Here is a 16,606-nt window from a genome sequence, read left to right as displayed (position 1 = left end):
AAGAAAAATTGACACCTTTGAATTGTGGTGTTGGTGAAGTATATTGAATATACCATGGACTGCCAAAAGAATGAACAAATCTGCCTTGGAAGAAGTACAACCAGATTGCTCCTTAGAAGCAAGGATGGTGAGACTGTATCTTACATACTTTGAACATGTTTTTAAGAGGGATCAGTCTCTGGAGAATGACGTCATACTTGGCAAAGTACAGGGTCAGCGGAAAAGAGGAAGACCCTCAGTGAGGTGGACTCACACAGTGGCTGCAACAGTGAGCTCAAGTATAACAACGATTGTAAGGATGGCACAGGACCGGGCAGTGTTTCATTCTGTTGTGCGTAAGGTCATTATGAGACGGAACCAACTCAACGGCACCTAACAACAACAACAAGCGGCTGTGGATATTGTATACTTACATACAATAAATAAATAAAACTTATATACAATAAATTCAAAAGCAAAAATTATAGTATTTAAGTAAAATAACTTGTCCTTACACGGATCAGTCCATCCAGTAGATATTTGTTGGCTGGCTGGCGGACTACCACTTCATGTCAGCTAATCTCCAATTATTAAAAATGTGTCTGGTATTTACTCTGCTGATTTCCTTTCCCCGTTATTTTGATTACTTGTAAAATCTAGATCTTAGTCATAGTGCCATCAAAGACTGTCTAAGTTCAAGGGGGAATATGACCAGCATCAGTCCAAAGCTGATTCCCATGAGATGGTGGTTAGACATACCTCCACTCTCCAACCTTTTTACCAATTTTGACACCAGCCGTCCCTCCCATGGTACTCTTTGCTTTTCTTCTGGGTTTGACAGCTTATCGCCGTGGCCACACAGAGCTCACAGACCATACTTAAGTGGTTTAATAAGGAACAGGGTACAATTCAGGGTACAAGGCAGGACAGCTCTCTTAGCTCCTCTCAACCATGCAGACCTCTTCTTAGGCCCCTGAGGACAGGCTCCTCTTCGCTGTCACTGCCGGCTCTGCTGCTGGGTACCTGTGAGTCTGTTGTCATTGGCTTTGTCACTGGGCCCATTTTGGGCTTCTCACTATCTTCAGTCTTACAGCTTTTTTAGGAGGTTTTTTATTTCCTCTCTCTCTGCTGCTGCTTTCTACTTTTTTCCTTTTCCTTCTTGCTGCGTCCCTTCTTGATTTTTTCTGTCTGCTTCTCTTCCTGCTTTCTGTCTGACACATCTTTGTGGAATTGACTGTATATGCATTGCTTAACATCCATGATGCTGTTGTTTTTAGGTGCCGTGGAGTCAGCTTTGACTCATAGTGACCCTATGCACAACAGAATGAAATGATGCCCGGTTCTGCGCCATCCATACAATTGTTACGCTTGAGCTCATTGTTGGAGCCACTGCGTCAATCCACGTTGTTGAGGCTCTTCGTCTTTTCCACTGACCCTGTACTCTGCCAAGCATGATGTCCTTGATACATTCTGTGAAATAGGATATTAACGTGATTTGGATATTGTGCGAATTTTTGGGTGCACAGGGCTCATGGGTGGGGCTGCCGTGCTGCATGTGGTCCAGGCAGCTCCCACTGTGGATGCCTTAGGTGAGCTCTTGGCTAGGTTCTGCATGGCACACGGCCCTGCAGCCCAGCAATGATCATAATGGGGAAGCTCCGGGCACGGGCCAGGGTAGCAGGGGAGCTGGCCCAGTGACGTAGTGCAGCTGCTCTGGCCAGGCCCTGCGGTACCTCCCTACCTTGGACACTCAGGACCAGAATTGAGTGCCCACTCCTCCCAGCAGCAGGGATATCTGTTCCCGTAGGTGGCAGGCGGTGGGGTGGGCTCGATGCTGATTCAAGCTGTGGGCGTCCCTGGAGGGCACACACTGGACCACAGATGTATATGAGGTTGGACGCTGCCTGAGTGGATGTTATGCTGCGAATGACTGTACATAAACACTTTGTAAATTTCAAGGCATGGCCCTCCCACCAGGACCACGAACTAACCAGTCCCCCCTTGGTAGGCCGTAGATACTGTATTTGCATAGTAGGTGTGGCTGGATTACAACTCACCTCATTTGCATAGTCTATTGACCAATCCCTACAAGGTGCATACCAATCACAGTGCAGGCTGCAAGCCCAGGACCAGATGAAAAGTATCAAACCAAGTTATTTACAACTTATCTGGGTAATGTCAATCAACCTGGACAAAAGTAAACTCTGGGGTAGAAACTGGGGCAAAGGTAACTCCTCAGAGCTTAGGGGGGAAATCTTTCAAGCTGTTTTTACGAAGAACCAAGGGAAAATGACACATAAGGGAACTCGTTTCATCACGACTCCTGTACAAAAGAGAGCAGAATAGAACAAGTAAATACGGAAGTTTGGCGCTTTGAGACTTTCATAGGCTTATGAGCATGACTGTATGAATTATACCCAAAGCACATTTGTTGTTCTTGTAGAGTGCATGGAAGAAGAATTAGAAGAATATGAATTGGTTATAAGAAAAATGGTATTTCATTATATGCCTTTGATTGTACCATTAAGGAAAAGCCAGTGTCAGTTAAACTATGACACAGTCTTCTATCACTTGGGATTATAATTTTATAGAATAAGCTGTCTTAGCCTTATTTAGACATAGAAATAACAGTATTAATATCTGTGAGTAAATTTGTGCATACATGGGACATGACAGTGTTCTGACTGCAGCCTGGCTAATGGCGTTCCTCAGTTGGCATTGATTGTAAGACACATTGCAATTGCAAAGATTTAAAAATGTGAAAAAATAAATCTCAGAATCCATGAAATATGCAAGAAATTTGTGAAGTAAACAGTAGGCCTGAAACCATAAACTGTATCTGGTTTTTTTTAGTAGATTATTTGAAAGTAATGTTTTCTTAATTTTTTATAAAATCTTTGACTCCCCATGAGAGGAGTTAGGGTGATATTTTATCTTCAAACAATATTAGTTAAAAAAAAAAAAAGATAATTTTACTATTTTTTTCTTTTTGGTTTCTTTCAGGTGAACAGTGTGAGAGAGCTAGGCGCCTTCAAGCTAAAATGGTGACTAATTTGGGTATGGCCAAGGACCGTTTACAACTTCTAGGTATCAATTACTGTGTTGTATAATTGAATATATGATGTATTTGAAATGTGTTTTCAGTAAAATTTTAATTTTAGATGGGATCAGATCAGTGATCTTGAAAATGTGGTATAGGCTTTTTTTTTTTTTTTTAAACTTACAGAACATTTTTAACATACACAAAAGTTGACAGAAGAGTATAATGAACTCCTAATTACATATCATCCAGCGTTAATAATTATCAGCTCATGGGCATTCTTGTTTTATCTGTGCCAGGAGTTGGCAAACTACGGCCTATGGGCCAAATGAAGTTCTCTGCCTATTATTATAAATGAGTTTTATTGGCACATAGCCATGCCCATTCCTTTGCATATTGTCTGTGGCTGCTTTTACACTACAGCGGCAGAGTTAGTAGTTATGACACAGATCATACAGCTACAGCCCTCAAGCCTAAAATACTTACTGTCTGGCAGCTTACAGAGAAAGTTTGCTGGCCTTAATCTCTATCCAACCCACTCCGCTACCCACTTCATATTATTTTGAAGCAAATCCCTGACATCTTTTCATTTCATTTATAAATATTTCATATTGTATCTCTAAAGTATAAGAAGTGTTTAAAAATAGAATCACCAAAATACTGTTGTTACACTTCAAAAATAACCAGTAATTCCTTTTAATACTAAAAAAATTCTCATAATTTAATAACTTTTACTATTTTTTAATAATTTAATTGTTACATGAAGATCCGTACATTGTGAATGGTTGTTATATTTCTTACATCTTTGTTAATGTACAGGTCCTTTTGTTTTTCTTTTTCTTTCAGTTATTACTGAAACCAGATCATTTGTCACGTAGTATTTCCTGTAGTGTGACTTTTGCTGCATGTATCTGATGGTAACTTTTAACATGTCCTGTTCTTCATGTAAATTGATAGTTGGATCCAGAGCCTCGATCAGATTCAAAGTCAACTTTTAATTTGTAATGGCAGGAATATTTCAAAGTGGTTATGTGTTCTGCCATCAGTAGTTCTTCCATATTCTTGTGATGTTGGCAGCAGTTGATGACAGATGCCTAATGCCATTATAATTTTTTCATTCCATCTTCACTCATTAGCTGGAATACATCTATAAAGAGAAACTTCTCATCTGCTGATTGATGATGGTATTGGTAGTTTTTACATTTTCGTTGTTATGTTCTTGTAAATCTGAAAGAAAGTGGAACAGAACTCCCCACAAGCAATACACTTGGGTGGTTCTACTATGGAAATAGTAGATATTTGGTAGGCAGGCAGACATTGTTTATTTGTAGTTCTGTGATTTAGGGTAGATTATTTAGCATGTCTGTGCATTCTTTATTTCATTTGTAATATGAGGCTAATAGATAATATTTATCTCGTCATATTTTGTGACCATTGGGGGAACCTAACTCATAGTCCAAAAACCCATTGACTCATTCATAGTGATTGCATAGGGTTTACTAGGCTGTAAATCTCTACGGAAACAGACTGCCGCATCTTTCTTCCGCAGAGCTGCTGGTGGTTTCAAACTGCCAACTTTTCAGTTTGCAGTCCAATACTTTAACCACTGTGCTACCAGGGCTCCTTTAACTCACAGTAGCTACTCAAAATGTTAGATTTTGTTCATCTCCTTAACTGTAGTAATCTAGCTTGGGGGGAAAAATACACACACACTTACATACACATGCACATGTATATATTTTCTTTCATTTATTCTTGTACGATCATTGTGTTTGTAGGTCTTTTTCCTTCAACACAGTTCATAAACAACTCTGACTGCTTTCAAAGGCTAACAAGGCATTGTTCCCCTAGCTTCTGTGGCTGCCAGGATTGTGTTCTTATATCCTAAGTAAAGATTGCTGTTGTTTCAAATATAAAGAAATAATATACCAGAGGCTGTTGTAGTGAAATAATTATATAATTGTTCTAATTGGTACTTTTTATGTTTTTAAGCTCAAATGTCTTTAATTATACATAAAAAGTATAAAGTCGTGAGGTTAATGATGCAAAATAAGTTTGATTTCAGTAAAACATTTTGTAACATGTTTAAAATTGATTAAGAGTTGTCTTTTTATCTTTTATTTAAAGTTGTGATATGATGAAATATTGGAAACATCTCGTCAATTTGCCCTTGAATAAGACTATAATTTGTTATTCGTGATATTAGAGGACAAACAAAAGATATATTAACATGAAGCTAGGCATGAAAGGAATTAATATTTTGGATGTTTGGAAGACACAGTAGAAGTTGGCATCTATTGTCAATGGCATCCCTGGGTGTTGCAAACGGATAATATGCTCAGCTACTTACTGAAAGGTTGGAGTTTTAAGTCTACCCAGAGGCACCTCGGAAGAAAGGGCTGGTGACCTACTTTGAAAAATCAGCCACTGAAAACTCTATGGAGCACAGTTCAACTCTGACACAACTAGGGTTGCCATGAGTTGAAATTAACTCGACAGCAACTGGTTTGATTTGGCGTTGTCTTCCTCGCAAATACTATGTGCACATTTATGGAAGATGTTATTTTAAAAAGGGAGGGGGGAGTACAAAGGAAAGGGAGAATCAGCATATTCCTATCCTGCAAGACTTCAGAAAGTTCTGGAACGGATGAACCAAAAACCAAACCTGTTGCTGTCATGTTGATTCCAGTTTATAGTGACAGTAAAAAAGATCTGTGCACAAATAAGTAGTAAAGCATTTTATGTGTTACATATTATGTACTCCAGAGATGGAGTGCCAGGTAGGATGAATGATCTTGGGAGTTCCCCATCTAGACTGGTTTGAGAGTGTGCAGCCTCTAATAAAGATCAAAAGAGTTCATATATAAATTATTTATCTTCAGTTTAGTAGTAGTGAACCTTAGGAAAAAAACTGAACTATAAAACATGCTATAGATAAAACAATAATTTTGGCACTGGCATCTTGGTGTACACACTGTTAAAAAAAAATTTAGCTTAATTCAACATAATGTTTATGAAATCCCCACTCTATATCAGGCACAGTGCCAAAGGATATAAACTGAATATATTACTGCAGCAAATATTTTACTAGGTGACTGCCACGCGCTAGGCAAAGTTGTAGGTGCTTGGCACATAGACAGGATTCCTCCTTTGTGGAGTTTATGTTCCAGCAGGGAAAAGACAGATAATAAATAATGAACATAAAAAATAAGTTATACAGTATATTAGAAGATGATAAATATAGGTGAAAAAGAAAAAGTAAAACAGTACGACACATAAGAAGTGGTTTGGAATTTTAGTTTTAAATAGGATGTCCAAATGTTCAAGGGTTATGCCTATTTGAGAAGTTGACATGAGTTGGCCTTGTAGACATCTAGGAGAAGAATGGTCCAGAGAGAAGGAAGAGCTGGTACAAAGCCCTAAGAAAATCTGCCTGGTATGTTTGAGAAGCAGCGAAGAGGCCAGTGTGCCCCAGCAATGTGAAACAAGAAAAGTATAGTATAGAGGAGGTCAGAGAAGTAATTGGGGGTGGGGATTATCATAACACACAAGGATTTATAGGCTATGGTGAGGATTTGAGCTTTTACCACCTGTGAAATGAGGGTTTTTAGCAAAGGAATGACATAATCTATGCTAAATTTTAAAAGCATTCCTCTGGCTACTATCTTGCACATAGACTCTACGGGTAGAATCAGGAAGACATCTTCATTTAGGACATTGCACATAAATATAGGAGAAAATTACGGAGGCTTGGCCCAGTGTGGTAGCAGGAGAAATGATAATAAGTAGTTGTATTCTGACTATAATTGAAGATTGAACAAACAGACTTACTGACAGATTAGAGATAATGTTCATTAAGGATCTCATAATATAGTGGAAAAGACAGATGTACAAATAGATTCCTCACTGCAGAATAGGGATATGCAAATGTTTATGGGAGTGGGAAGATAGGTGCCTGAGAAAGGTTTCTGGAAAAAGTAAAACCTGGGGTGAGGATTTAAAAAGATAAGTAGAAGCTATTAAAGAATGTTTGGTGGGGAAAACATCTCAGGAAGAAGGGACAGCGTGAACAAAGACTCAGAGGCAAGAAACGGCATGGTGAGTTGGTAAGAATGCTGGTAGGGGCATATGAGTTGAGGTTGGCTCAGGCATAAGATTTGTAGGCTGACAATGGAAGACCTGGTTTGGCATAAAAAGGAGGTTGAGCTCTAATTTTTAGGCAATGGGAAGCCACCAAAGGGTTTTAAGCAGAAGAGTTATGTGATAAGATTTTCCTTTTAAGCGAGTCACTCAGGTGACCTTGTAGGTCCTGGTTGTGAGGGTGTCAAGAAACAAGGTGAAAAATTTAAATCATTGGTTAATCTATACAACTTTCAGTTCCCCCAAAAGAAAGCATTAGTCCAGGTTTACTTTCTTTTACAAAAATGAATTGGCCAGGTTCATGTTAGGAATACGTTAGGGTTTTGTTTTTTTTTTTTTTATCGTGTATATGTGTTTGTTTTCACACATACAAATATAAACTCTGTACACCTAAAACCAACTTTTAGAGCTTTATCCCCAAGTACTAGTTAAAAAACTAGGGTTTTAATTTTTGTTAATTTTTACTATATAATGAATGCTTTTGTGAATTTTTGTTAAATTTCAGTGAAGAGAGTGTTAATTGATAAAGAGGGCATATACATCAGTGTTTGTTCCAGTTTATGTCTTTTACCAACACAAATGATTTCTGTCGCTGTATGGTGATTTGAATAGCATTATCTTTGAGAAAAATCAGATGACCTACCTGTTAGCTAACAAAAAAATAAGTCAGCTCCAAGGTGTATTAGCCAGTTCTAGGATACAAAAACTCTGCAGTACTTTGTGCTTTGTGCAAAAAGGGTAGTTGTCCCAAAGGAATGTGTGGTTGTACCATAAACCCAGCATGGTGCCTGCTTGTCTGACCTTAGAAATGGAAGTTTAGGAGAGTTAGTGTATATGTGCAGTGTTTTTACACATATTTGTTGACTTGGTAGTACAGGAGAAAAGAATCAATTATGGTCACTCGGAGTAGGTCAGCAGAATAAATATGATAAAAATTGAACTTCAGTTATGGATGAGGCATAAAATAGGTACCTTATGTGTATTATTTTATTCAATCCTTGAAGTCCTCAGAATACTGAGACTAAAGCAAGGTCATACCGTTAGTAAGTAAGTGGTGGAGCAAGGTGTATGTCAGCTAGCATATAGATTGACATGAATGGGGGAAGAGAGTGTAGTAGTGATGTAGAGTGGCAAGAATATCAAACTGTTACCCTCTTGGGCTTCGGGTGTGAGACCTAGAGTCCTAGATCTTTGGAGGGTTTTTGGTTTGTTTTTTGAAGCAGGGGAAGTGTTGAAATAATCCTTTCATTTTTTTTCAAATGACTGATTTCTTAAATAGGTAATACAGGCACATGTCATTAAATTCAGAAAGTTTAAGTATGAGCAGCATCCATCTCATTCTATGCCCCAGTCATCCATTACCCTGTCCAGAGACAACCAGTTTTTATTACCAGTTTTTCTGGGTCCTTTTCAGAGATAATCTTCATGTATGCATGTGTGTGTTTGTGTGTGAAAACACGAAGGGTCAGATACTGTATACACAGTTCTACAGTATGCTTTATTGCCTTTATTTTTTGCCTGATATATGTTAGTGTAACTGAATATGGCATACCCTAGACATTCCTTAGGATTTCCTTTGGCAGTATTTTAAGTGCCGGTCTTCTTTCCTGAAATGTGCTTTTTTTATCTTTACAAATCCTAGCCAACTCATAGCCCACATCCTCTGTAAAGTCTTTGCAGTGGTTGTGTTTATGCTATGAAGTCTTTTTTGTTGTTGTTGTTGTTATCCTATTTGTGTTGTAAGTTGCCAACTATATTTAATAAGGATCTGGATGTAGAGAATATATTCATTTTTTAAAAAATCTCAGTGGTACGCTTGCAGCACAATGCTTTGGACATATAAGATATTTAATAAATATTCAGTCATGATAATAATGGTATGGAACTGCCCCAGTACCAATCTGAATGAGGTGTATTTTTTTAATTTTTTTATTGTACTTTAGATGAAGGTTTACAGAACAAACTAGTTTCTCATTAAACAGAGCACATATTGTTTTATGACATTGGTTAACAACCCCACAGCATGTCAACACTTCCTTCTTGACGTTGGGTTCCCTATTACCAGCCTTCCTGCCTCCTCTTGCATTTTAGTCCTTGCCCCTGGGCTGTCATGCCCCTGTAGTCTCGTTTTGTTTTATGGGTCTGTCTAATCTTTGGCTGAAAGGTGAACCTGAATGAGGTGTATTTTTAGCGTAGCCATTCACTTGTTAATTTTTGTTGCTATTTCCATGTCTGAGTTTTTACTAACTATATTTTTAAAAATAATTTTCTATACATGCAAAAACCCTTCATGTAAAAAAATATTTACTTTGAAATAATTTTTCATTTTCATATACATTTTTAATTTGTTCATTATGTATTTTTTTCTTTTTTGTTTGTTTTTTCCTTTTTATTCCCCTCTGTTGCATAGAGAAGCTGCAACCAGTTTTGCAATTTTCCAAGTCACAAACGGACGTCTATAATGACAATACTAACTTGACATGCCGCAATGGACATCTCCAGTCAGGTAGGTTTAGGCTAACTAACATGTGTAATAAAGCTTACATGCACAGTTGAATCAATTAATCTTATACTTAATCTGATACTGTTGATTTGATTTTATAATGGTAGATTTAATAGTTTTTTGTCTTTAGGGATGTGTTGAAAATACAGTATTCCTGTTGTTCATAGTGTATGTAAAAATGGCGTGGTGGCGTCAGAGGTCCTCTAACTTCAGGGGAGAGAGGAGAATCAAGATCAGCATCAGCAGCCAAAGGCTGATTCGTATGAAGCAGAGGTCAGACATGCCTCCTCTTTCCAATCCTTTTACCAGTTCCTAGACCAGCCATCCCTCCCATTCCACTACAGTCACCGTGAGTCAGATGGCAACGGGTTTTTTATTTCTTCGTATGCTTGATTTTAAATGCCAGTTCAAGCATAGATGTAAATATCTGTCTGCTTCTCTCAGCATGGCTGTGAAGGACTGACATTTTCATAAGAAATTTTTTTTCCTAGCAATTTTTTTCCTTAATTGTACTTTAGATGAAGGTTTACAGAACAAACTAGCTTCTCATTGAACAGTACATATATTGTTTTGTGACACTGCCAACCCCACAGCATGTCAGCACCCTCCCCCTCTCAACCTTGGGTTCATCATCAGCGTTCCTGTCCCCTCCTGCTTTCTCGTCCTTGCCTCTGGGCTGGTGTACCCCTTTAGTCTTGTTTTGTTTTTTTTTTTTTTTTTTTTTTTTTTTTTTTTTTATAATAACTTTTATTAAGCTTCAAGTGAACGTTTACAAATCCAATCAGTCTGTCACATATAAGTTTACATACATCTCACTCCCTACTCCCACTTACTCTCCCCGTCTTGAGTCAGCCCTTTCAGTCTCTCCTTTCTTGACAATTTTGCCGGCTTCCCTCTCTCTCTATCCTCCCATCCCCCCTCCAGACAAGAGTTGCCAACACAATCTCAAGTGTACACCTGATATAATTAGCTCACTCTTCATCAGCGTCTCTCTCCCACCCGCTGACCAGTCCCTTTCATGTCTGATGAGTTGTCTTCAGGGATGGTTCCTGTCCTGTGTCAACAGAAGGTCTGGAGAGCATGACCGCCGGGATTCCTCCAGTCTCAGTCAGACCATTAAGTTTGGTCTTCTTATGAGAATTTGGGGTCTGCATCCCACTGCTCTCCTGCTCCCTCAGGGGTCCTCTGCTGAGCTCCCTGTCAGGGCAGTCATCGATTGTGGCCGGGCACCAACTAGTTCTTCTGGTCTCAGGATGATGTAGGTCTCTGGTTCATGTGGCCCTTTCTGTCTCTTGGGCTCTTAGTTGTCATGTGGGCTTGGTGTTCTTCATTTTCCTTTGCTCCAGGTGGGTTGAGACCAATTGCTGCATCTTAGATGGCTGCTTGTTAGCATTTAAGACCCCAGACGCCACATTTCAAATTGGGATGCAGAATGATTTCATAATAGAATTATTTTGCCAATTGACTTAGAAGTCCCCGCAAACCATGTTCCCCAGACCCCCGCGCTTGCTCCGCTGAGCTTTGAAGCATTCATTTTATCCCGGAAACTTCTTTGCTTTTGGTCCAGTCCAATTGAGCTGACCTTCCATGTATTGAGTGTTGTCTTTCCCTTCACCTAAAGCAGTTCTTATCTACTGATTAATCAATAAAAAAACCCTCTCCCACCCTCCCTCCCTCCCCCCCTCGTAACCACAAAAGTATGTGTTCTTCTCAGGTTTACTATTTCTCAAGATCTTATAATAGTGGTCTTATACAATATTTGTCCTTTTGCCTCTGACTCATTTCGCTCAGCATAATGCCTTCCAGGTTCCTCCACGTTATGAAATGTTTCAGAGATTCGTCACTGTTCTTTATCGATGCGTAGTATTCCATTGTGTGAATATACCACAATTTATTTACCCATTCATCCGTTGATGGACACCTTGGTTGCTTCCAACTTTTTGCTATTGTAAACAGAGCTGCAATAAACATGGGTGTGCATATATCTGTTTGTATGAAGGCTCTTGTATCTCTAGGGTATATTCCGAGGAGTGGGATTTCTGGGTTGTATGGTAGTTCTATTTCTAACTGTTTAAGATAACGCCAGATAGATTTCCAAAGTGGTTGTACCATTTTACATTCCCACCAGCAGTGTATGAGAGTTCCAATCTCTCCGCAGCCTCTCCAACATTTATTATTTTGTGTTTTTTGGATTAATGCCAGCCTTGCTGGTGTGAGATGGAATCTCATCGTAGTTTTAATTTGCATTTCTCTAATGGCTAATGATCGAGAGCATTTTCTCATGTATCTGTTGGCTGCCTGAATATCTTCTTTAGAGAAATGTGTGTTCATATCCTTTGCCCACTTCTTGATTGGGTTGTTTGTCTTTTTGTGGTTGAGTTTTGACAGAATCATGTAGATTTTAGAGATCAGGCGCTGGTCGGAGATGTCATAGCTGAAAATTCTTTCCCAATCTGTAGGTGGTCTTTTTACTCTTTTGGTGAAGTCTTTAGATGAGCATAGGTGTTTGATTTTTAGGAGCTCCCAGTTATCGGGTTTCTCTTCATCATTTTTGGTAATGTTTTGTATTCTGTTTATACCTTGTATTAGGGCTCCTAGGGTTGTCCCAATTTTTTCTTCCATGATCTTTATCGTTTTAGTCTTTATGTTTAGGTCTTTGATCCACTTGGAGTTAGTTTTTGTGCATGGTGTGAGGTATGGGTCCTGTTTCATTTTTTTGCAAATGGATATCCAGTTATGCCAGCACCATTTGTTAAAAAGGCTGTCTTTTCCCCAGTTAATTGACACTGGTCCTTTGTCAAATATCAGCTGCTCATACGTGGATGGATCTATGTCTGGGTTCTCAATTCTGTTCCATTGGTCTATGTGTCTGTTGTTGTACCAATACCAGGCTGTTTTGACTACTGTGGCTGTATAATAGGTTCTGAAGTCAGGTAAGGTGAGGCCTCCCACTTTCTTCTTCTTTTTCAGTAGTGCTTTGCTTATCCGGGGCTTCTTTCCCTTCCATATGAAATTGGTGATTTGTTTCTCTATCCCCTTAAAATATGACATTGGAATTTGGATCGGAAGTGCGTTAAATGTATAGATGGCTTTTGGTAGAATAGACATTTTTACTATGTTAAGTCTTCCTATCCATGAGCAAGGTATGTTTTTCCACTTAAGTATGTCCTTTTGAATTTCTTGTAGTAGAGCTTTGTAGTTTTCTTTGTATAGGTCTTTTACATCCTTGGTAAGATTTATTCCTAAGTATCTTATCTTCTTGGGGGCTACTGTGAATGGTATTGATTTGGTTATTTCCTCTTCGGTGTTCTTTTTGTTGATGTAGAGGAATCCAAGTGATTTTTGTATGTTTATTTTATAACCTGAGACTCTGCCAAACTCTTCTATTAGTTTCAGTAGTTTTCTGGAGGATTCCTTAGGGTTTTCTGTGTATATAATCATGTCATCTGCAAATAGTGATAACTTTACTTCTTCCTTGCCAATCCGGATACCTTTTATTTCTTTGTCTAGCCTGATTGCCCTGGCTAAGACTTCCAACACGATGTTGAATAAGAGCGGTGATAAAGGGCATCCTTGTCTGGTTCCCGTTCTCAAGGGAAATGCTTTCAGGTTCTCTCCATTTAGAGTGATATTGGCCGTTGGCTTTGCATAGATGCCCTTTATTATGTTGAGGAATTTTCCTTCAATTCCTATTTTGGTAAGAGTTTTTATCATAAATGGGTGTTGGACTTTGTCAAATGCCTTTTCTGCATCAATTGATAAGATCATGTGGTTTTTGTCTTTTGTTTTATTTATGTGATGGATTACATTAATGGTTTTTCTGATATTAAACCAGCCTTGCATACCTGGTATAAATCCCACTTGATCAGGGTGAATTATTTTTTTGATGTGTTGTTGGATTCTATTGGCTAGAATTTTGTTGAGGATTTTTGCATCAATGTTCATGAGGGATATAGGTCTATAATTTTCTTTTTTTGTAATGTCTTTACCTGGTTTTGGTATCAGGGAGATGGTGGCTTCATAGAATGAGTTGGGTAGTATTCCGTCATTTTCTATGCTTTGGAATACCTTTAGTAGTAGTGGTGTTAACTCTTCTCTGAAAATTTGGTAGAACTCTGCAGTGAAGCCGTCCGGGCCAGGACTTTTTTTTGTTGGGAGTTTTTTGATTACCGTTTCAATCTCTTTTTTTGTTATGGGTCTATTTAGTTGTTCTGCTTCTGAATGTGTTAGTTTAGGTAGGTAGTGTTTTTCAAGGAATTCATCCATTTCTTCTAGGTTTTCAAATTTGTTAGAGTACAATTTTTCATAATAATCTGAAATGATTCTTTTAATTTCATTTGGTTCTGTTGTGATGTGGTCCTTCTCATTTCTTATTCGGGTTATTTGTTTCCTTTCCTGTATTTCTTTAGTCAGTCTAGCCAATGGTTTATCAATTTTGTTAATTTTTTCAAAGAACCAGCTTTTGGCTTTGTTAATTCTTTCAATTGTTTTTCTGTTCTCTAATTCATTTAGTTCAGCTCTAATTTTTATTATTTGTTTTCTTCTGGTGCCTGATGGATTCTTTTGTTGCTCACTTTCTATTTGCTCAAGTTGTAGGGACAGTTCTCTGATTTTGGCTCTTTCTTCTTTTTGTATGTGTGCATTTATTGATATAAATTGACCTCTGAGCACTGCTTTTGCTGTGTCCCAGAGGTTTTGATAGGAAGTATTTTCATTCTCGTTGCTTTCTATGAATTTCCTTATTCCCTCCTTGATGTCTTCTATAACCCAGTCTTTTTTCAGGAGGGTATTGTTCATTTTCCAAGTATTTGATTTCTTTTCCCTCGTTCTTCTGTTATTGATCTCTAGTTTTATTGCCTTGTGGTCTGAGAAGATGCTTTGTAATATTTCGATGTTTTGGACTCTGCAAAGGTTTGTTTTATGACCTAATATGTGGTCTATTCTAGAGAATGTTCCATGTGCGCTAGAAAAAAAAGTATATTTTGCAGCAGTTGGGTGGAGAGTTCTGTATAAGTCAATGAGGTCAAGTTGGTTGATTGTTGTAATTAGATCTTCCGTGTCTCTGTTGAGCTTCTTACTGGATGTCCTGTCCTTCTCCGAAAGGGGTGTGTTGAAGTCTCCTACTATAATTGTGGAGGTATCTATCTCGCTTTTCAGTTCTGTTAAAATTTGATTTATATATCTTGCAGCCCTGTCATTGGGTGCGTAAATATTTAATATGGTTATGTCTTCCTGATCAATTGTACCTTTTATCATTATATAGTGTCCTTCTTTATCCTTTGTGGTGGATTTAAGTCTAAAGTCTATTTTGTCAGAAATTAATATTGCTACTCCTCTTCTTTTTTGCTTATTGTTTGCTTGATATACTTTTTTCCATCCTTTGAGTTTTAGTTTGTTTGTGTCTCTAAGTCTAAGGTGTGTCTCTTGTAGGCAGCATATAGATGGATCGTGTTTCTTTATCCAGTCTGTGACTCTCTGTCTCTTTATGGGTGCATTTAGTCCATTTACATTCAGGGTAATTATAGATAAATAAGTTTTTAGTGCTGTCATTTTGATGCCTTTTTATGTGTGTTGTTGACAATTTCATTTTTCCACATACTTTTTTGTGCTGAGGCGTTTTTCTTAGTAAATTGTGAGATCCTCACTTTCATAGTGTTTGACTTTATGTTAGTTGAGTCATTACGTTTTTCTTGGTTTTTGTCTTGAGTTATAGAGTTGTTATACCTTTTTGTGGTTACCTCATTATATACCCCTATTTTTCTAAGTAAAAACCTAACTTGTATTGTTCTATATCGCCTTGTATCACTCTCCATATGGCAGTTCAATGCCTCCTGTATTTAGTCCCTCTTTTTGATTATTGTGATCTTTTACCTATTGACTTCCATGATTCCCTGTTATGTGTATTTTTTTTTTAATTAATCTTAATTTGTTTGTTTTTGTGATTTCCCTATTTGAGTTGATATCAGGACGTTCTGTTTTGTGACCTTGTGTTGTGCTGATATCTGATATTATTGGTTCTCTGACCAAACAATATCCTTTAGTATTTCTTGTAGCTTTGGTTTGGTTTTTGCAAATTCTCTAAACTTGTGTTTGTCTGTAAATATCTTAATTTCGCCTTCATATTTCAGAGAGAGTTTTGCTGGATATATGATCCTTGGTTGGCAGTTTTTCTCCTTCAGTGTTCTGTATATGTCGTCCCATTCCCTTCTTGCCTGCATGGTTTCTGCTGAGTAGTCAGAACATATTCTTATTGATTCTCCCTTGAAGGAAACCTTTCTTTTCTCCCTGGCTGCTTTTAAAATTTTCTGTTTATCTTTGGTTTTGGTGAGTTTGATGATAATATGTCTTGGTGTTTTTCTTTTTGGATCAATCTTAAATGGGGTTCGATGAGCATCTTGGATAGATATCCTTTCGTCTTTCATGATGTCAGGGAAGTTTTCTGTCAGAAGTTCTTCAACTATTTTCTCTGTGTTTTCTGTCCCCCCTCCCTGTTCTGGGACTCCAATCACCCGCAGGTTATCCTTCTTGATAGAGTCCCACATAATTCTTAGGGTTTCTTCATTTTTTTTAATTCTTTTATCTGATTTTTTTTCAGCTATGTTGGTGTTGATTCCCTGGTCCTCCAGATGTCCCAGTCTGCATTCTAATTGCTCGAGTCTGCTCCTCTGACTTCCTAGTGTGTTGTCTAATTCTGTTATTTTATTGTTAATCTTTTGGATTTCTACATGTTGTCTCTCTATGGATTCTTGCAACTTATTAATTTTTCCAGTATGTTCTTGAATAATCTTTTTGAGTTCTTCAACAGTTTTATCAGTGTGTTCCTTGGCTTTTTCTGCAGATATCCTAATTTCATTTGTGATATCATTAAGCATTCTGTAAATTAGTTTTTTATATTCTGTATCTGATAATTCCAAAATTGTATCTTCATTTGGGAAAGATTTTGA

General features: G+C 37.9%; 1 protein-coding gene across 2 annotated transcripts in view; it reads left to right on the top strand.

The window, feature by feature from the left end:
• SPAST (spastin) overlaps positions 1–16,606 on the top strand; it is a 113,550-nt gene that overhangs the window by 35,657 nt on the left and 61,287 nt on the right. For both annotated transcript variants that reach the window (XM_049870401.1, XM_049870402.1), the window contains exons 3-4: positions 2,983–3,066; positions 9,570–9,665. In XM_049870401.1, the coding sequence (XP_049726358.1) occupies positions 2,983–3,066; positions 9,570–9,665 (180 nt within the window). The remainder of the gene's footprint in view (positions 1–2,982; positions 3,067–9,569; positions 9,666–16,606) is intronic.

Source organism: Elephas maximus, chromosome 26 (assembly GCF_024166365.1).
Source record: "Elephas maximus indicus isolate mEleMax1 chromosome 26, mEleMax1 primary haplotype, whole genome shotgun sequence".
Taxonomy (NCBI): domain Eukaryota; kingdom Metazoa; phylum Chordata; class Mammalia; order Proboscidea; family Elephantidae; genus Elephas; species Elephas maximus.
Note: the sequence above shows the minus strand (reverse complement) of the source record. Positions and strands in the feature narration are given on the sequence as shown.